The sequence below is a fragment of the Mastomys coucha genome, unplaced genomic scaffold (genome assembly GCF_008632895.1).
Source record: "Mastomys coucha isolate ucsf_1 unplaced genomic scaffold, UCSF_Mcou_1 pScaffold22, whole genome shotgun sequence".
In the NCBI taxonomy this organism is placed as follows: Eukaryota; Metazoa; Chordata; class Mammalia; order Rodentia; family Muridae; genus Mastomys; species Mastomys coucha.
Genome location: NW_022196905.1, coordinates 101,631,776 through 101,652,820, shown reverse-complemented (window position 1 = coordinate 101,652,820; position 21,045 = coordinate 101,631,776). Strand labels below are relative to the sequence as shown.

General features: G+C 41.9%; 1 protein-coding gene across 1 annotated transcript in view; it reads left to right on the top strand.

Moving 5' to 3' along the window:
• Rnf212 (ring finger protein 212) overlaps positions 1-21,045 on the top strand; it is a 40,854-nt gene that overhangs the window by 13,467 nt on the left and 6,342 nt on the right. Inside the window, exons 4-9 of the mRNA XM_031342238.1 lie at positions 2,757-2,813; positions 4,176-4,234; positions 8,490-8,542; positions 8,648-8,699; positions 10,053-10,095; positions 11,792-11,855. Of these exons, the coding sequence (XP_031198098.1) occupies positions 2,757-2,813; positions 4,176-4,234; positions 8,490-8,542; positions 8,648-8,699; positions 10,053-10,095; positions 11,792-11,855 (328 nt within the window). The remainder of the gene's footprint in view (positions 1-2,756; positions 2,814-4,175; positions 4,235-8,489; positions 8,543-8,647; positions 8,700-10,052; positions 10,096-11,791; positions 11,856-21,045) is intronic.

Below are 21,045 nucleotides of genomic sequence, written 5' to 3'. Positions count from 1 at the left end.
ACCAGTCTCTTGCAGAGGTAAGTATGAAAGTATCTTCTGCCTCTCTGAGCTTTTGTTTTTTTTTTTTACTATCTTACTTGTAAAATATTTGAACATGAAGGTTTCAGTGCTGACTTTATGTGTGCTTGTACTCTTGTGACACTTGCCCTCTGTTTCTTCCTATTGCTATATGCCACTGCCTGCAGTCGTTGACACTTTCACTTGACTTCTGTCCTTAGCATCCTGTGTCAGTGTCCTCTATGCGAAGCCCAAAGTTCCATGTCGTTTGACTTGATTCCCTGGATTACCTGCAATATTCTCAACATGATGGAAAGCTGTCCTTCCCTGCCCCTCATCCCGTTCTCCTGTTCTCTCTTTCTTAGCTGTGCTGTTCTTGGCTCTGAACAGGCCTGGTCTAGCATAGGGCTTTCTCGTCCTTGGTATTGGCCTTTTCTGCTGTCTCAATGCACGATAAAGATTTATAATTCCTTTGTGTTCTCTTTTTCTATGTCTCTCTATCCCTCTGTATGTGTATGTTTGTGTGTGTGTGTGTCATTTATTGTAAGTTAACATAGAAATTGCTATACAACCCAGACTTGTTTTAAACTCATAACTGTGCTACCTCGTCCTTCCAGGTGCTGGGGTCCAGTTGTGTGCTTCATTCCCAGTTTTCACAGTCCTTTTTTACTTTCTTTTACTAATGAAGTCTCCCTTGTGAGTCCACTGCTAGAATTCTGGTCTCTAGAATGTAGCCCCTAGAGCATAAGCCAGAAAAACTCCTAGACAGGGAAAGTCCAGGCAGGCAGAACTCCCAGTGACACAGATGCTTGGAGTCCAGCTTGTTCCCATTCTCACAAGAGGCAGAACAGTGCCTGTCTGCCTTAGCCCATTACTATGACAAAAATCTGGGTTACAGTACCACTTTCCATTTGGCTCTATCCTTGGGACAACTGTGTCTGCCAGATCAGCAACTATGGAGACTGGTCAGTCATTCATGGGCCTGCAAGGTGCTCATACCAAAGCCCTTATATAAAAATCACCATGTCTTGGTAAGGGTAACATTCTCCATCAACAGTTGCTAGGCTCCAGTGTCTAATCCATTGGAAGCCCACACCCTGATTGGTGTTGACACATGCTGCAGAAATCTGGGCTCTGAGGGAGTGGCTTAGTACATGAAAACAGTGCAGAGTGTACTAAGGAAGAAGGCAGGAGGCAGGCAACTAGTAGGCTTCTAGTTGCCAACAGCAACTGAGAACTTCAGTCTACTGCCCGAATTCCCAATTCCACCTGGCCCCTAAGTGGAGCTAGAACATGGATAATACAACGTACTTTACACACATATGAAAGAGAAATTAAAAGAAAGCAAATCCCCGAGACATAGCCTTTTCCTGTTCAAACATGACACCTGCATGTTTCCAAAGTCAGGGAAGAAGGATTTATCACCAAGTCTCTCCCATGAATGTTAGGAGCTGGAAGATCAGGGCTGTCACTGCAGGCAAGGAGAGGGTTCATGACAAGGCCCTTTGAGATGGACTTTGAGTGACAAAAGCTTCTTGCACAGTTGAGGGAGGATATTAACTGTTTCTTCAGTGAGGATTCTTGCAAGGATGGCCTCAAAAGGATCTATACTTGTCTATATGAGCAGCAGTCATTCTGTGGTCCCTGTATTGTTTCAAAAGGCTGAAGTTCTTTTTGAAGACTCAAAGACTTGAGCCACATGAAAAATGTAGAACCAGAGCTCAGGTCTAAGGAAGATATTGTCTCTGCTAACCTGAAGACTCATGCCATACATAGTCCTATCTCTTAAGCAGTCTCATAGTAGATGAGGTGTACACTCTGTGGTGAGTTACTGCTTTCCACAACAGAACTGTAGGGGAAGGTACAGAGGCTGATGCAGCTCTGGGCCAAGGAGAGTGAACTATAGGGAAGGTACAGAGGCTGATGCAGCTCTGGTCCAAGGAGAGTTGTTTGGTGAGTGAAGACCACCCTTCTGTCTGTGTGTTACTAGAGGGATATATCATCTATCCACAAGCACCTTGTACCTGTGGAACTAGCACTCAGTGGTGGAAGAATTAGATGAGGCAGTAACAGTTTGCTATCTCAGCAAAGTTGAAACCATCTATCAGGCTCTCTTTGAGTAAGCCTCAGAATACTGCTCACTTGTTCACATTGCCATTCTCAGAAGCCCAAATCAAATTACGTAAGGTAATGAGGTTCCCTATGAGTGTGAAGATAGGGATGGTACTGACTTCAGAAATAGCTGGCTCGAGCAATCTATACAAGACTACCTTGGTATCTGCCAGCTCTAGCCACCATGCCAGGTTTCCTTGTTTCACCTCTTTCTACCTCTTTAACCCTGCCATAGTCCAAGTATTAAGGTCACTCAGTGGGCAGGAGGCCTTCCTCAGGTAATCACTACCATCACAATGAAACCATGTGTCCCCAAGAGTAAGCATACCACTGGAGGCTACTAGGAAGGTAAAGAGCTTTATTGTCTAGAACTCATATTGGATAAGCCCACCTGCCCTTGCATTTGACAGCCTTCTGGTATTCTGCCCTTCCCAGAACATCTAGGCTATTTCTCACTCTGGTCAGACATTAACCACCAGCAAACCCAGGGAATCTGTGACTGTCCCTATGGGAAGAGATGCAGGTCTACTAGGGGAGTACATATAAAATAGAACATGCTGCAACCTACACTTAAAGTTCTTTACAGCCTTTAACTTCCACAAGAGATGTGCCATGACGCCAACAACTGAAATGTGTTGTCTTCTCAGATTTCAGAATTTCAAGAAAAACACAGGAGGAGGTTAGTAGCTTTCTATCAACAAAAGGTAAATACAATCAAACTCTCAGTTTTTCATTGTTTGATCTTATAATTTCAGTGGGGTTTTTTGTTTTATTTTTGGGGGTTTTCTGGTTCTTTTGTTTTTGGGGGTATTTGTTTGTTTGTTTGTTTGTTTGTGACAGGGTTTCTCTGTATAGCCCTGGCTGTCCTGGAACTCAGTCTGTAGACCAGGCTGGCCTCAAACTCAGAAATCTACCTGCCTCTGCTTCCCAAGTGCTGGAATTAAAGGAGTGCACCACCACTGCTGGCTAATTTCAGTGTCATAATATAGTTCAGTTCCCTGCCCTCCCCCTCTCAACAAGGTCTCACTGTGTAGACCAGGCTGGCCTCAAACTCATAGGGATTTACTTTGCCTCTTGAATACTGAGATTAAAGGCATGTACCACTATGACCAACTTTAAGTTTGAACTTAATAGGGTTTACTAGCACCTGGGAGGTTTGTTTTCCTTTACATTTCCAGTTGAGGGGGTGGTTTCTTCTTGTGACCATCAGTCTGTTGGCCCGACCTACCAAGAAGCTCCTCTGCTCTGGGCAATGTACGTGGAGCATGTACTCTGGCCACTTGGGCTCCCTCAGGTAGACTGGCCTATACTAGGGCTACAGGAGAATGAGAGCCTTCTCTGCTCATCTTTCTTGTTTTTTACATAAAAGTTCTTTTTAAAACTCCAAAGATTATCTAGGAATTGAGGTGAGGAGCCTATTTATAAAGCCATAGCATTCTGTGAACCTGTCATCAAGTTTAGTCCACTGACTTGGTACATAGATAGAACAGGCAGGTAGGATCCCCAGGTTCTGTGTACTCACTGACCTTACTCTTTTATGCAGCACTCTATCCATAGTACTCCTACATTACCCTAACAGCTACCTAGAATCCAGCCTAGAGGCTTCTTACACATTTGGTGTGTGTTACCTTCTTAAACCTCTCGGCAAATGAGAGGCTTTACATACACCACTCTAAAACTGGAGACTTGAAACCTACTTCTGGAGGTTTCCTAGTTCCTTGCAGCAAGACCAGATCTAAACCCTGACATGTTGTAGACTGCATTCTGAAATCTGTGTAGATATTTTATGTCCTGTAGTAGGGCTCATCTCAGACTTGACATCAGAATCTCTAAAGAGTACTCATCAGAGCTTCTAAGCTTTAGGCTGTTACTGGCTAGCTTAGATCTACTGCCTTGTAGAGACAGAACTTGGTTTCTCTAGAGATCTAAGAGGACTCAGCTCTATACAAAGGTCCTGATGAGCCAGGCTTACTGCAATGTCACAGTTTATAATGTAAACAAACCAAGTATGTTGTCTGAACTGCCTTTTGGAATAGTTCTCTAATAATGCAGTCATTTATATTCAGATTTCTCAGTTGGAGGAATCCCTCAGAAAGTCAGTACTACAAATCAAGCAACTACAAAGGTAAGAGTACCTCATGGGAACAGTCATCAGAGATGAAGGGTTCCTATGGAGGTTTCCAAATGATTCCTTAGGCATTGGTAAGGGGCCAGTAATAACAGTGGCCATAATGCAGATCGTAGCTGCCTGCATTCTCTTTTGTACATGACAGGGCAGCCAGCTATTGGAGGATGAGCTTGACATGGCATGTGTTCTTCAAGGTATTTCCATCGAATGAGTCCATTATATTAGGGGTTTTTTTATTTTTGTCTCCCAATTTAAGGGTACAGCAGTATATCATGATAGAAGAGGCATGACAACAATAGCTTGAGGCAGCTGATCATATCATATTCAAAAGCAGAGAAAGATGAGTGCTGGTGCTCAACTCACTTTCTTTTATTAAATCTAAAACCTCAGCGCATGGAATAGCGCTACCCAAATTTAAGGTGAGTCTTTCTACCTCATTTAATTTAACCTACAAATTCTCTCAGAGATATGTCAGAGGATTATTTCCTATGAGATTATAGATTCTATAAAGTTGATAATATTAGACATCACTAGTCTACCTTTCATCAACTTCATAACTAAACATATCATTTTAAAGCTATAACTTTCTACCATGACCATCTGATAATGCAAAATGCTATTTTAAAAGTCCACATAATTTTAATGGTTCCAACACTATTCAAAAGTATCAGTGTAGAGTCTCTTATGAGACTCAGTTCATGTCTTAACTGTGAGACTCCACAAAATAAACCAAGTTATGTACTTATACATACAGTGCACAAATTAAGCATTTGTTTTCCAGAAGAAAATAATGTGGTCAAGGCAAAGGAAGATAAGACCAATACCCAGAAAGGAAAACACCAAATTGTATTGGTCCATGTCCACTATGCAGAGTTAGAATCATCCTGTTAGAATTGTTTGAGTTCCAAAGGACTTTGGTAACCCACCATGCACCATGATCCTGGCATCTCCAACATTCTGGGGTCTCCATTGTGCTTCAGCTTCTCATCTTTATACAGTAGCCCCTCATGGCCTTCTTGCATAGAATCTAGCTGTACCACACATTTCTTGGTCTCAGTGGCTTTCTGAAATCTTAACATTTAAGCCTCATGGTTTCCTTATTGATGCATCTTTCATTCCTTACAACCAACACCACATGGACAAGGCTGCTAAATTATGCTGTCAGCTTGAGCCTGGCCCCTTGGACCATAGTTGCATCAGCTTCTATGTATCTTACAGGATGATCCTAAGGAAACTCTTCCCTAGGATACAGTTGGCTTTCACAAGATGGAGCCTTTGATGGTGGAGTCTTGCCTCAGAGTTCTTGTCCTATTTTCCTAGTGCAAAGCTTAAGCTTTCTCTTTAATGATGTTAATCTCTTTAAAAATTACAGCTACTTTCTCATCACTCACACCTTGTCTGTCTATAACTTTAAACTACTTCTTTTTCCTGCTAAGGGACAATTTATTTATATATTTGTTTCACTCTTGCTCTTTTCTTCCTGAAGACCTGGGTAAAAGATAAGAGCAGTGAGCAGTAACCATGGCACAGCCTGGGGAACTATTTTGTCTTGGAATTTCCTCCACAAACAAATTAGTCTATTTCTTTTTAATTCAGCCTCACTGACGTTCTTAAAACATGACTAGAATACAGCCATTTTTTTTTTTTTTTGCTAGAGCATAACACAAATGGCCTCTAGCCCTTCTCCTCTGAACCCTCATGAGCTGAGCCTCCACTATCTATATTTCTGTCAGTATTTTTTTTCTTTCAATTCCCCACCATCGGGGCCCATTAAGACTGGCCCACTAATCTCTGCTTGTGATAATCTAAGAAGTTTCTAACCCTAAATACCAGACTCTTCCACATTCTCCCTGCAGACTGCTGTAAAAGGCCTAAGAGCCACATGATCAACTTTATCATAGCAACAGTTCTACTTCTCGGTACCAATATTCTATATTAATTATTTTTCTCATGGCTATGACAAAAGCATACACTACTTAAGGAAATAAGTTTATTTTTACCCACATGATGAAGTGGCAGTCCTCCATGGTAGGAATGCATGGAGGTAGTAGTACCTGGTCATATTGCTTCTGCAGTCAGGAAACAGGTAAATCCTGGTGACAAGCTTGCTTTCTCCTTTCAGTCCAAAACCCTCTTAGCTCATTGGATGGTACCACATCCACATTCAGAATGAGTTGTCCTAACTCAGGTAACCAATCTATAAACTTGCTCACTGCATGCCAAAGGTTTAGGTGATTCTACATTCTATCAAGTTAGCAATTAAGATGAACCATACAGTCATTCATCATAATAGAGCACATCCCAAAGTGCTACAACTGACCAAAAGTATATAACATTCTGGAAGTATATAATAAGCATCTGGAAAATAACAAACATTAAAATTTTCATTTCTTGTCTGTTTTAGTAACTGCCTCAGTAATGCTCCAGTTATGAAACTCTCTGTTCGCACTTAATGTCCATGAGATATGGAATCTATAACACACCATAGTTTAGTCAACATAATAATACAAGACTTGGTGCATGTTTTATTCAGTCGTAGCTATGTTTTTCTGAAATAATGGTATAATTTCCTATGAAGCGTTTATATGTAGAATAGTCACTTTGATGTTTCTCACTGGTTACTTGCACGTGTGAACACCAAATGGCCTAACCAACCAAGCACCTGAAGGTGGCCATGTTGGGCCTGAGAATGTGACTGGAAGGCAGGTGTTAGTACTCGTCATAGCTCCTGACCAGGTTCTTCTTTCTCTCCATCTTGAGGAAAATACCTCTTTCCTCTATCCTTATTTTCAAAAAATAGGGACTGGGAGAGATAGCTCAGCAGTTAAGAACATGTGCTGCTGTTTCAGTGGGCCATAGTTTGGTTCCCAGATCTACTTCAGGTAGCTTACAACTGCCTGTAACTCTAGTTCTGGGAAATCCAGTACTCTCAGACCACCATGAGCATCTGAAAGGTACCCTTCACAACGTAAAGCCCACATACACATGGAAGGTGAACAATGCACTACTCAATGATAACTTGGTCAAGGAAGAAATAAAGAAATTTTCTTAAGGAACTTCCAATCCCATAGGACCCACGGCTCCTGCTGTATATGTAGCAGAGGATGGCCTTATCAGGCATCTGTGGGAGGAGAGGCCCTTGGTAGTATGAAGGCTCAAGGCCCCCCCACCCCCACCCCACCCCCGTGTAGGGGAATTCAGGGGCGAGGAGGAGGGAGTGGGTACGTGGGTGGAGGAACATTCATAGAAGCAGGGAGAAGGGGGATGGGATAGGAGGTTTCCAAGGGGTGGGGGGACTGAGAAAGAGGATAACATTTGAAATGTAAATAAAATATCCAATAAAAAAGAAAAAAAAAGAGAGAAAGGCACCATTCTTGACCTCAAAAGTTCACGTGAGCCAAACATGTTAAGTGCTTGTGTTCAGAAGCTTCTGTTTGAGAGCAGGCAGTAAATGAAGTTATATGTTAGACAGGGACATGTGCTGTTATGATAAATGGTGCTAGGTAAGAGAAATGAACACTATTGAGGGCTCCAGGAAATGACTTTAGAACAGAGGCCCAAGTCACAGTTGTTGATTAATGTTTATTATTAGCTTATTTCCTCTGACTGGAGTGGTTGCAAGCACAGACTATCTTCACGTTCAGACCAGTACGTAGGCTGCAGTATCTCATCTGCATTGTTCATACATGTCTTGCAAGACTATGGAAACAGACATACTTTGTTCTAAATTCACATAAACATTCCATATTGACCAGACTAGGTCAAGCAGGCGGGGGCAATCAGGGTGCATCCTACTGTGAACAGACATCTTAACATGCAGCGGACACTGAACAGGGTTATTAGGCATAAAACCTCAGGCAAGGTTGTCTCTGTTGCCTCTGTCATAGAGATCCAGGGCCTGCTTTGCTGGGGAAAAAAATACAACCCTCATTGTCTCCATTTCTCCTGTTAGCTGTTAAAACTGAATGGGTTAATATCCCTCATTGTCATATTTGAATTTCATACAATTGAAACATAACTTGACAATAGTCCATTATTATTATAGTTGCAACCAGAAGTGTCAGTTGTGTACATGGTGGCCATGGTGTTTGTATTAGTTTGCTTTCCAGTTGGGAATGAATAAAGCAGTAGGCCAAAAGAACATGCAGAAATTCATGCAGTTAACTATTTCTAAGCCTTTATATACTTTGGGATGAATGAGGGAGAAGTCAATTTCATTAGTTAATCTACTACCTTTACTCCATCTGTTTAGTATGAGATCATCACAACAACCAGCTTTCAACACAATCAAAAATTCAGTTTCAAGTAAGTGAAATAATATCATAAAGAAGAATACAAAGACAGCTGACAGTAAGCCACAAAAAGTAGGTACTAATGGGAAGACTATTTTTTAATCATTTTTTCCTTTAGCAAAGCCAAATGGATATCTCTTTCTACCACCCAACTCTTCACTTCCTGACAGGTATGTGGGCCTGGTGGGATGGTGTAAGAATTTGTGAAAATTGAGTAACCCATACTTCTATCTATGGACACGTGTACATTTCTCCTCCTTTGTGGTTCTTCCAAATCACGAAATCACACCTGTTAAGTGCCTGAGTAGTTAATTGCATGTCCAGCTACCCTGGGTACTTAGCTTCCATTAGTGTGAAGCTTGGGTCTCAGAGTAAGGACTTAGATCCTCTCTGGACAATCATAGTACTCCATGTTATGGTCTGCAGCCCTGACAATTAGTTGAATATGATCATGTATCTGTGAGCCACCCAGAAGCCCTGCCCTACCAAAAAGTGAAGACTGGTATCTGTGTGTATAATGGTATGGTTCTTCTGCCTCATAGTGCTACTCTGAGTGCTAACTTGTTTCGCTGGGTACCTTTGGAACAACTCAGCCTTGGAAAGCTCTGGCTATTCCTTAGAAAGTGTACCTTCATCATACCTTCATCATACCATCATAGTCCTAAGATCTGATTTGGGAAGGCAGTCTCTATCCTTAGTTCTCATGAGTCAGAAATAAGGAGGAAATCATCATGGGCCTGTGCCTTTAGTAGGCTCAAGGTGTTCTCTGAACAGGTTTTTTCTGTGAGTTTAGTTTATGGGTCTGCAGCAAGTTGGTGTGGGTTCCAGGATTCCATCTTATGATTGGGAAATGTTCACTATAGCACATCCATGCTTTCTTGTTGGGTGTAGAGTCATCAAGCCAGACAAGCAGACTGTCTCTAGCTGTCCCATAGGGAGTTACCACCAAGAGAATATTATGTAGAGTGGATATCTGTATTGAAGACACTGAAGACCAAGAGGAAGGAAAGAATCTGGAAACTGTTGAAGTAACATCCCTGTCCAGGAAAACAAAATTTAAATTGGAGCAAGTCAGAAAGGGTGTTTCTTCCCTCTGAGTTCACTACCATCAAGTAACCAGGCTAGGGGAGAGCCATATTGAAAATAAATCTAGCTGATGTTTCCCTATCTGCTTTTTGACTAATGAGTGCTGTAATATATGGGTTAGTGAAATATGTTAACAGCAGTAAGTGAATGTTCCTGTTCATAGGTGCCTAGTCAGTAGGACTAGGCAGGAGTTGTAGAACTAAGAGACAAACTGAGGATAGTGCTGTAGCTCTGCTCTGGAGAAGTTTTGCCTATTTTATAGTTAGTGAGCAGCCAGTAGAGAACACAGGAAGTAGCAGACCTATAACTAAACCACACCCTAACAATCCCATGAAATGGCTGAGAAATTCACTCTTTGAGTTATTACATATAGGACTATAAACTGATGATTTTAGAGTAATTTTTTCAGTCTCATCAGTATGTTTCACTGTTTACAGAATAGAGTCAATGGATATTGACCTGACTCCTCCAGCAAGAAAGGTACGTGTACCTGGGCTAGCACATTGCACAAGGCACATGGTCTCTAGCAAAGCTCTTTACTGTGTTGACCCCAGAATGAATGTGTGAGTTGTGGTTAGAAATAAATAATAACATTCCTTTCCATCCTCATAGCCAGGCCTTCAGGAAGGGCAACAGGGTCCCATGCATTGTTAAGCAAAAGTGGCAGGGCTCATAACCCTATGCTTCACCTGCCCTTGACCACAATCTAAAAAGAAATAACTCCTTACTATAAACTGAACCCTATCAGCCAATAAAAATAAGTGGGCCAGAAATGGGAGGCCCAAAAAACAAAACCACAATTATAAATTGGAGAGAAACAAGAACAGAGGAAATTAATCCAAAACCTAGGAATGTACCATAAGGGTCACCTTCCCAATTGAGGCAGAAATTGATTCTGTGCATTCTATATTATTCAAACATGAAGCCCTCAGAGCTGTTTCACAAGGCCGGGTCATTACCAAGTGGGCTGTAAACATTAGAATGCAGCAAAGGTGGGAAACCACATGCATTATGATGGCACTTTTTCTATGGTGTGAGTTCCTTATTGTGTGTTGCTTCAAGGACCTTTAATAGATCTGCCTTCAAACTAGCACTGTTCTAAGAGCTTTGTAAATGAGGACCATTCTCCTAATAGCCTTCCAAGGTAGCTACCAATATGTGTACTTGTTAATCAGGAGTTATGTCCACTTCTAAGGGAGTCTCCCGAACCTGCTTGTGATGAAATATAGATTCCAGAGTAAATAGGAGTTTAAGAGGGAATGAAGAATTATTCATGCCTTAAGGAGGAGATGCTTCAGTTCCTTGGACATTGGCACAAAGGTCAATTGCACCTCTGTTCAGCTTACCTCTTGTATATGCTCACTTTCTCCAGTGTCTACCCAGTCTACACTGGGCACCACCCCAACCCCTACTCCTTACCTTGGGCCTCCCAGAAGTTTACAGTTCCCTGACACATATATCAGTTCCTTGGAGACTAGACACTTGCTTCTACCTCTCTACCTGAGGTCTTGTTTCATGGTTTTACGTGTACTTGTAGTTCTCCAGATTCTCATATTAATGGTGAAGAAGAACTCTTTGTCAAGTCATTCAGTTTCAGTCTTCCTTAGCAACTGAGTGTTGGGGTGAGCTAGAGATAATGAAGATAATAGTAACAGTTGGTACCTTACAGCTGAAAAAATCATAATTCAGTGAGTGAAACTTCAAATCTAAGTGCCAGGCTACATATTGGCAGACATCTGAAAAGGGGACAGATAAACATTTAAACTTTGCAAGCCAGAAGGTCTTCTCTGGATCAAGCAAAGATGGTGATATTACCTGTGTGCTCCTAATGTCTCTGGGAAAAGGGGATCTAAGCAAGATTCAGCTAGGCAGCTCCAACCAAGATCATTCAGATTACTTGTCCTTTCCTCTGCTGATAATTCTAACAGAATTTAGTGGAGTTCCAAATCATTTACTATTTCAGGGCCTGGGAGAACAGAGGTAATCCTCTGCCCTGCCCTGCCCTGCCCTGTTCTATCTCAGCCTATAGGGCTATCATCCAGTATGCAGGGGGTTTTATTAGAGGTAACAGGACTGCAGAGCTAGAGCTCCAGGACATGGGTCCTTATGAATAGAACTGGACTCTCACAAGTGGCAGTTTGGAAATTTCACTAGTTGTTTTCCTTTGCATATATAGCCTGAGATGGCAGCAGGCCCTTCAAGAATCTCTCTGATTAGTCCACCTCAGGATGGACGCATGGGTAAGTAAAAGTTCCTATGCCTACTTCACATTTATGCACAAACTTGGATATGTTCCCTGAAAGACGTATTTCACCAAAGCTGTTGTTACTTACCTATTTAAGGGCTGCCCTCCACTAGTTGTTGTGGTAAATCTCCAACCCAAATAAGCCCGAGCAAAGAAAACACAATACAATTAGTATGAATGCGTAATGTGAATACAAGCTGCGCAGCTAGATTGAGCAGATCTATCACTACACTACTATATTTCCCAACTATGAGATCCCCTTTAACTTGCGGTTTCTCCAGGCCATGTGCTTCTGCTCCATTTTCCTTCCACCTCCTTCTCCTCTGTCATCCTCTCCTCTTCTCCTCTCCTCCTTCTCCCTAAAACTTTTCAGCTCCACCTTCCCTTCCATTGCCCAATCACCGACTCTAACCTTTATTTTACAAGTTAAAATAGGGAAAAAGTTGACAAGTCACCTGAGTATGTGACTCACTCTTCACTCCTAGTCCTAGGCAACCTCTCTTGGGAAAGTAGAATTAGCATCAAAATACAAACAGCAACAGGGCCATTCACAACAACTAGTTGTCTGAGAATTTGGTTCACCTCAGCAGAGATACTGTGAACCATTTTAGGAGAAACTCTTAAGATGGGAAAAAAACTGATCTTGTTTTCCTGTCTCCTTGTGGTTTAATCTAAGTTGTTTTGCCTTTTTATTTGCTGGTAATCCACTTAGATTGCTGGTCCATTGCCCTGATGGGTCTTGTCTAGTGATCTTTCCAGACCGTAGTTCTTCTCATATGGGTTCTCTAATATACCCAGCCCTCTTCCTGTCTGGGTGTGGGAGCTCTCATTATCTAATGGGCCAAAATTCAAAGCATACTGTCTTTCCTCACAGTTCTCCCCTGCTCTATCCTTGTATAGGTGGAACAATTTAAAAATAACTTATTTAAGTAGAGAGAAATCTCAGTGAATAAAGTGCTTGCTATAGAAGTGTGAGGACCTGAGTTCTATTTCCCAGGTACCCACATTAAAAACTAGGCACAAGCCAGGTGGTAGTGGCGCACACCTTTAATCCCAGCACTTGGGAGGCAGAGGCAGGTGGATTTCTGAGTTCGAGGCCAGCCTAGTCTATAGAGTGAGTTCCAAGATAGCCAGAACTATACAGAGAAACCCTGTCTTGAAAAAAACAAACAAAACAAAAAAAACAAAAACAAAAAAAACCTAGGCACAACAGTGCACAGCCTAGTACTGAGGAAGCAGAGAAAGATGGATCCCTAAAGCTCACTAGCCAACCAGTCCAGCTTAGTTGGAAAGTTTCAGATTTGGCAAATTTGGAAGATTCCATATCTCAAAGACTGAAATAGAGAATGATAGAGGAAGATACCTATCATTAACCCCTGGACTTTAGGTACGTATACACAAAGAAAAGCAATTAACGTCACTCAAAATATTACTAGCCAGTTCTGGTCTTTTGCTCTACCTGGTCATGGAATGGTGGGTAAATGAGAAACTCCACCAGTGCTGATCTTTAACAGCTTTTATAACCCTTGTCTTTACCAAAGCTGTAGGCAGGACCAGGTGGCACTCTGTAGTATTGTGATTTACGTGCAGGACTCAGGCATGATTGTTGGTATTAGATTACAGATGCTATAGTGATTGTGTAGGCCTACAAAGTTAGTATCCCCTAGCCTTCGACAGTGGTTGCTATTACAGCCTCAGTGTCTAAGATTCTAGGATCCCCAGGTTTCAGGCCTAGGACGTTTGAGACCCTTGAGGCTTGGCCAATATCCACAACACTTCAATTGCCTCTTGTTGTTGTTGCCACTGTCACTGATACCACTAGACACTAGGGGGCACAAGGAAGAGTTCTCAGAGCAGAGTGATGATCACGTAGCAAAAGTAGAACACATGTCAGACACAAACCACAAGATATAATCAGTATTCTTGTTTCCCGTGTAAGGGATCTGTGTTTCCAGATCAAACAAGCATACATCAGTGGCACACCAGGTGGAAGGACCCATCCCTTGATGCCCATGGCCACCAACCCCTTTATTTTGGGGCAAGGCAGGGCTTCCTGGAAGGCCCGTAGACAACAGTTGATGACACTTCTGCTGCCTCTACTGTGGTTCTTGCCACTGTCACCACTGCATCTGTCACTGTTGCCATGACTCTGGCCATTACTATCAATTGCTCCTATGGCTCCCACTGAAATTGCTTCTACAATTATTGTTCTCTTCTGTCTTGCTTATACAGTTGGTGTGGTTCTTTAGCTAATTTATTGGGTTACTATTCTTTACTGTTCCACTGCTGTCTTTTCTTTCTTAGTGTTAACCAGCTCATCCTGCTACATTAATTATGGAGATTTAAAGTAGGCAAGAAGAATACTTGAGGGAAGACTTGGGCCTAATGTGTAACCCAGATACAACATAAGAACATATCCCAGGCTGACTCCAAAGTGAGTTGAACAACCTGCTTATACAGTCACAAAGGGGTTTGCAACAATAGCAGCCATTGTCATGTAAATGGCCTGCTGCATTCACCAGTTACAGCATTGTCCATTTTATAGTCATAGTCCCTCCGTTAAATCACCAGGGAATATGCTTCCTTCTGGCTTTGGTGAAAACTTCACTGAAATTTGTGATAGCAGACTCTAGTACAGCTGTTTGAAATAATTGTGTCAATGATATGCATTCAAAGGCTGGATCTGTACTTTAGCAGCAAGCAGCTATAGTTTCCACAAAGCATCCATGAAGTGTTTAGAACAGTCAGTGCTGACATGGGGTCATCCAACTGGCTGCTTGATGAGTAGTTCTTCATTCACGGCAGCTGTGATACCAGAGAGGAGTCTTTTTTTCCTTTTTTTTTTTTTTAATTTTTCTCTCATACATTACATCCTGATCACAGTTTCTACTCTGCTTAGCCTTCCACCCCCAAACCCCCCTCTTACCCAGTTCTACTCTTTTTCCATTTTCCTTCACCCATGAATATCAACCAAACATAGCATAATACGTTACAATAAGACACAAACCCTCCTACCAAGGCTAGACAAGTCAACCCAGTAGAAAGAAAAGGCTCCAGGAGCAGGCAAGGGAGTCAGATACCTTCCACTGTTGGTGGGCTATTCTATCTTTACCTCCCTTCCAACCTTCATTTCACCCTAATCCCTTCCAAACCCTATACTAGGTAAGAGAGAAAAAAGGTTGGAGGGGAAAGGAGATATAGATCTCTTTTGACTACTTCCTGCTGATTAAGGACATTGTGTTTCTTGAGGCCAGTCCAATCTTCATCATCAAGATATCTCCAACTTCTTCTCGTCAAACTACAACAACAGCAACCAGGAGCAGCAGGGACCAGCAGCAGTGTCCTTGTTCTTCAGAGTGCCTCTCACACTTCTGGAGGCACTGGCATCTATGTCCTCTCCAGAGTTCCCACAGATTTCTGCAGCTGGCAAAGATCACGCTCCTCCTAGAGCTCGAGACAATCATAGTTAATGGCTGTGGACAAACTGAAGCAGCCCCAGAATCCCACACTTGGGATTAAAACAAAAACATTAATATAGGATAACTGAGTTTTTCAAAACCAAAACTCTCATTATGTCTTTATCTACTGTTAGGAGTCCATAAGTACCTAGCTGAGACCTACACAGAGTCTATGACTGTTGCTTCAGTCTCTGTGATCCTGTATGACCCCTGCTTCATTGATTCTATGAGCAGTGTTCTCATGTGTCTTTGTTCCCTCTGGGTCCTGCAGCCTTTCTTCTACCTCTTCTGTGGCGTCCCTCTGGCTCCACTAGTGTTTGGCTGTGTGTCTTTGCATCTGCTCCCATCGGTTGGTGGATGATGCCTCTCTGATAATAATTGGGCTAGGAACTGATCTATGAGTATAGCAGAATATCATTAGGAATTATCTCATTCATTCATTCATTCATTTTGGCCAATTGTATTTGGTTCTATCTTAGGCCTCTGGGCTATCTAGCCTCTGATTCCTGGTCATCCAGGCAATGCCAGGTATGAGCTCCCTCTCATAACAAAGGCCTCAAGTGGGACCAGTCATTGGTAGGCCACTTCCACAAGTTCTAAGTCACCATTACCCCAGGATATCTTGCAAGCAGGACAGAATGTAGGTCAAATGTTTTGTGGCCAGGTTGGTGTCTCAGTGGAAGCCTTGCCTGGTTTTAGAGGATGCCTACTTCAGGCTCTGTATCCCCCATTACTATGATCACTCTCATAGATTTCAGGAAGTTTCTATTCTAGGTTTCCACATCACCCTCCAAATGCCCTCCAGTTCCAGTTGTCTCTCCTAGTACTGTCTCCTTCCATCCCTTCCACTCACCCTACCTGATTCCTCCTGTTCCCGTCCCCACCCCCATACCATCCACAAAATCTATTCTCTTTTCCCTTCCCAGAGAGATCCATGCATCCCCCCATTGAGCCCTCCTTGTTACTCACCCTCTCTGGGTCTGTGGACTACAGCATGATTAACTTCATTTATCAGCTAATGTCCATTTACAAGTGAGTACATACTATGTTAATCCTTCTGGGTCTGGATTACTTAACTCAGAATGATTTTTTTTTTTCTAATTCTATTCCTTTGCCTGCACTGGATGAAGTTACTGTTTTAAACAGCTGAGTAATACTCTATTGTATAATGTACCACATTTTCTTTATCCATTCTTCCATGAAGCAAGGTTGTTTCCAGTTTCTAACTATTATGAATAAAGCTGTTATGAACATAGCAAGTAAGTGTCCATGTGGTAAGACAGAGTGTCATTTGGGTATATATCCAATAGTATAGCTGGGTCTTGAGGTAGATCAAGTCCCAAATTTCTGAGAAACTGCCATATTGATTTTCATAGTAGCTATATAAGTTTGTCCTCTCAGCAGCAATGGAGGAATGTTCTTTATGCTCTACATCCTACCAGTATGAGCTGTCACTTGTGGTTTTTATCTTAGCCATTCTGACAGGTTTAAGATTGAATCTCAAAGTAGTTTTGATTTTCATTTCCTAGTGACTAAGGATGTTGAAGACTTCTGTAAGTATCTCTCAGCCATTTGAGATTCCTCTGTTGAGAATTCTCTGTTTAGATCTATACCCCATATTTTTAAATATGGTTGTTTGGTTTGTTCATGTCTAGTTTCTCAAGTTCTTTATTTCATTTGGATATTAGCCTTCTGTCAAATGTGGAGTTGCTGGGAATCGTTCCCATTCTATAGGCTGCTGTTATGTCCTATTGACAGTGTCCTTTGCCTTACAGAAGCTTCTCAGTTCTATGAGGTCCCATGTATTAATTATTGATCTTAGAGCTTGCACTATCAATGCTCTGTTCAGGATGTTGTCTCCTGTGTCGGTGCATTCAAGGCTATTCCCACTTTCTCTTTTATTAGGTTTAGTGTACTTGGTTTTATGTTGAAGTCTTTGATCCACTTGGACTTGAGTTTTGTACAGGGTAATAGATATGGATCTATTCACATTCTTCTACATGCTGACATCCAATTAGACCAGTACCATTTGTGGAAGATGCTTCCATTTTTCCATTGTGTATTTCTAGCTTCTTTATCAAAAATGAGGTACTCAGAGGTGTGTGGATTTAATTAAGTCTGGATCTTCAACTCAATTCCATTGATCAACCTGTCTTTTTTATTCCAATAACATGCAGTTTTTATTACTATAGCTGTGTAGTGCAGCTTGAAATCATGGATGGTGGTACCTCCAGAAATTCTCTTATTGTACAGGATTGTTTTAGCTATGCTGGATTTTTTGTTGTTTTTTTCCATACAAACTTGAGTATTATCTTTTTAAGATCTATAAAGAATTGTGTTGGAATTTTGATGGGAATTACAATCTGTAGATTGTAATAGTATAGGCCAGATTAGACCGGATTAAAAGTAGATAAAGTCCGGGCAGTGGTGGCTCACGCCTTTAATTCCAGAACTTGGGAGGCAGAGGCAGGCAGATTTCTGAGTTTAAGGCCAGCCTGGTCTACAGAGTGAGTTCCAGGACAGCCAGGGCTACACAGAGAAACCCTGTCTCAGGAATGAAAAAAAAAAAAGAAAAGAAAAGAAGTAGATAAAGGCAGGTTTATTAAATGCAACTCCTGAGCCATTTCACCAGTCCCAAGGACTAGGGAAATTGAGCACCTGAGCTAAATACAAGGGGATTTTATAGGTCTTAGGCAAGGAGTAATGATGTGGGCTTCCCAACTTGTGAGGAGGGGGAGGGGAAGCAGGCGGTATATTAATTCTATTGATCCATGAGCATGGGAGATCATTCCATCTTCTGATATCTTCAGTTTCTTTCTTCAGAGAAGTTTTTATCATACAAGTCTTTCACTTGCTTAGTTACTTACCCCAAGATACTTTTATTATTTATGGCTGTTGTTGAATGTCAGCTCAGGGGTGGCAAGCATGGCTCTAGCAGGCCTTGCCCTTCTCTCCCATTCACTCTGCATTGTTAAAAACCATTAGATTACATTCCTAAAGCTAGCCACAAAGGTCTATTCCCTTATTTAGCTACTTCCTCCGCCTGATGCTGACTACCAAGATCCAGCTATAAAAGTATTGAAGTCCACCAATAAAAATCCCCCTTTGGCTCACCCAATTAAAATTAAGCACCTCATACTAACATTGGGTTTCCCTCTGTACCTTCATAAACTTCCATTTTCCTATGTGCCTTGTCTATCTCTTTTCTATCCAGAGGCAGCTCCACTCCAAGAAAAATACCCCTCCTCCTCCTCCCTTGTTCCTTTCCTCTTCTTCCTCATTCCCTATCTCCTGTCTTTGTCTCTTATCCCCTCCCTCTATCCCTCCAGAGCAAATAAATCTCCTTTGTGCTAAGGACTTGGTCTTGTGGGTCCTGAGCCAACACACTTCCTTTCAGTTGCAAAGGATACTGTTCCCCCATTTCTTTCTCAACACATTTGTCATTTGTGTACAGGAGGTCTACTACTTTCTTTTGAGTTGATCCACACACTTAATTGAAGGTGCTTATCAGCTTTTGGAGTTCCCTGGTAGAATTTTTAGGATTGCTTATGTATGCTATCATACCTGCAAATAATGATACTTTGGCTTCTTTATTTTTAATTTGTACCCCATTGATCTCTTTCAGTTATATTATTGTTCTAGCTAGGACTTCAAGTACTATATTGAATAGATATGGAGAGAATAGACAGCCTTGTCTTGTTCCTGATTTTAGTAAAAAAATTATTTTCTCACTATTTAATTTGATGTTGGCCAGTGGCTTGCTGTAAATTGCCTTGATTATGTGTTTAGGCATATCCCTTTTATCCCTAATCTCTCCAAGACTTTTATCATGAAGGGGTGTTAGAGTTTTTCAGGGACTTTTCCAGCATCTAATGAAATGATCATGTGGGGTTTTTTTCTTTCACTTTGTTTATATGGTGGGTTACATTGATTTTCTTTTGGGGGGTGCAGAGATCTTGCCTTTGGGTTTTTTAATTGGTTATTTTATTTATTTATATTTCAAACGTTATCCCTTTTCCCAATTTCCCCTCCACAAACCTCCTATCCCATCCACCCTCCCCCCTGCTTCTATGAGGGTGCTCCCAAACCCACTCCCACCTCATGGCCCTCACATTCCCCAACAGCACCAAGGGCCTCCCCTCTCATTGATGACAGATAAGGCCATCCTCTACTACATATTCAGCTGGAGCCTTGGGTCCCTCTATGTGTACTCTTTGGTTGGGGTTTTAATCCCTGGGAGCTCTGGGAGTCTGGTTGGTTGATTTGTTGTTCTTCCTATGGAGTTACAAATTCCTTCAGTCCTTCCCCTGACTCCTCCATTGGGGTCGCCATGCTCAGTCTAATGGCTGGCTGTATCTGCATCTATATTGGTCAGGTGCTGGCAGAGCCTCTCAGGGGACAGCTATACCAGGCTCCTGTCTACAAGCCCTTCTTGGCATCAGCTATAGTGTCTGGGTTTGGTGTCTGCAGATGGGATGGATTCCTAGGTTGGGCAGTCTCTGGATGGCCTTTCCTTCAGTCTCTACTCCACTCTTTCTCCCTGCATTTTCTTTAGACAGGAGTGATTCTGGGTTAATATTTTTGAGATGAGTGGGTGGCACCATCCTTCATCCAGGGGCCATGCCTAACCTCAGGATATGGTCTCTACAGGTTGTTTATATGGTGGATTACACTGACTGATTTTTATATGTTGAACCTTCCAGCCATCTCCGGGATGAAGCCTACTTCATCATGGTGGATAATCTTTTTTATGTATTCTTGGATTCAGTTTGAGAGTGTTTTGTTGAGTATTTTTGCATTCATGTTCATAAGGGAAATTGGTCTATAATGAGCTGTTTTCCTCCCAGCCCCAAGCTCCCAGAATGACTCAGACTCAAAATATATTTGCAAATTCATAGGTCACATAGCTAGGTTCATTCCCTGACTAGCTAATATCTTAACATAATCCATTTATTGATACTAGTCTACATTCTGCCACATGGCTGGTTACCTCTGCTCCAGTACCATGAGTCTATCCCCTCACATCTTCCCCAGAAACTCCCCTGTGACTGGCTCTATCCTAAAATTCTCTTTGCCTATGAGATGTCCTACCTTCTATTTATCCTTTCTTATAGGACATAGGTTTTTTTTTTTTTTTAATTAACAGGTGATACATTTGTACAATACACAAGATATTCTCTCTACGGTTCCTCCAAAAAAAGCTCTTTTCTTAGAATAATAAACTATATACAGTAATAATAATTATGGATAGGATCAAAGGTGAGGAGGACACAACATGTGTCCCAACACTGGGAGTAACTGGGACCAGCAGGACCCAGGCACACAGGAACTCTGTCAGCCCAGTGGTGCGGATTGCTTCTGGGCCAGTGCCCTGAGCAGACCTTGGGCTCAAACTCCGCAGTGAGTCCCATAATACCCAGAGGAAACTCTACTCCCAGGTTCTCTAATGGGCCCAGGATCTCAGGATCAGAGGATCACAGAGACAGCTTAATTCTAAGGAGTTCTGACACAACCAGGATTACAGGAATGACAGGCTCCAGTCTGATTTAGCCAGGGTAGGTAGCACTAGAGATAACCAGATGGCCAGAGGCAAGTGTAAGAACATAAGCAACAAAATCCAAGGTAACTTGGCATCATCAGAACCCAATTCTCCCACCATAGCAAGTCTTAGACACACCATTACACCAGAAAAACAAGATTCAGATCTAAAATCACTTCTCATGATGA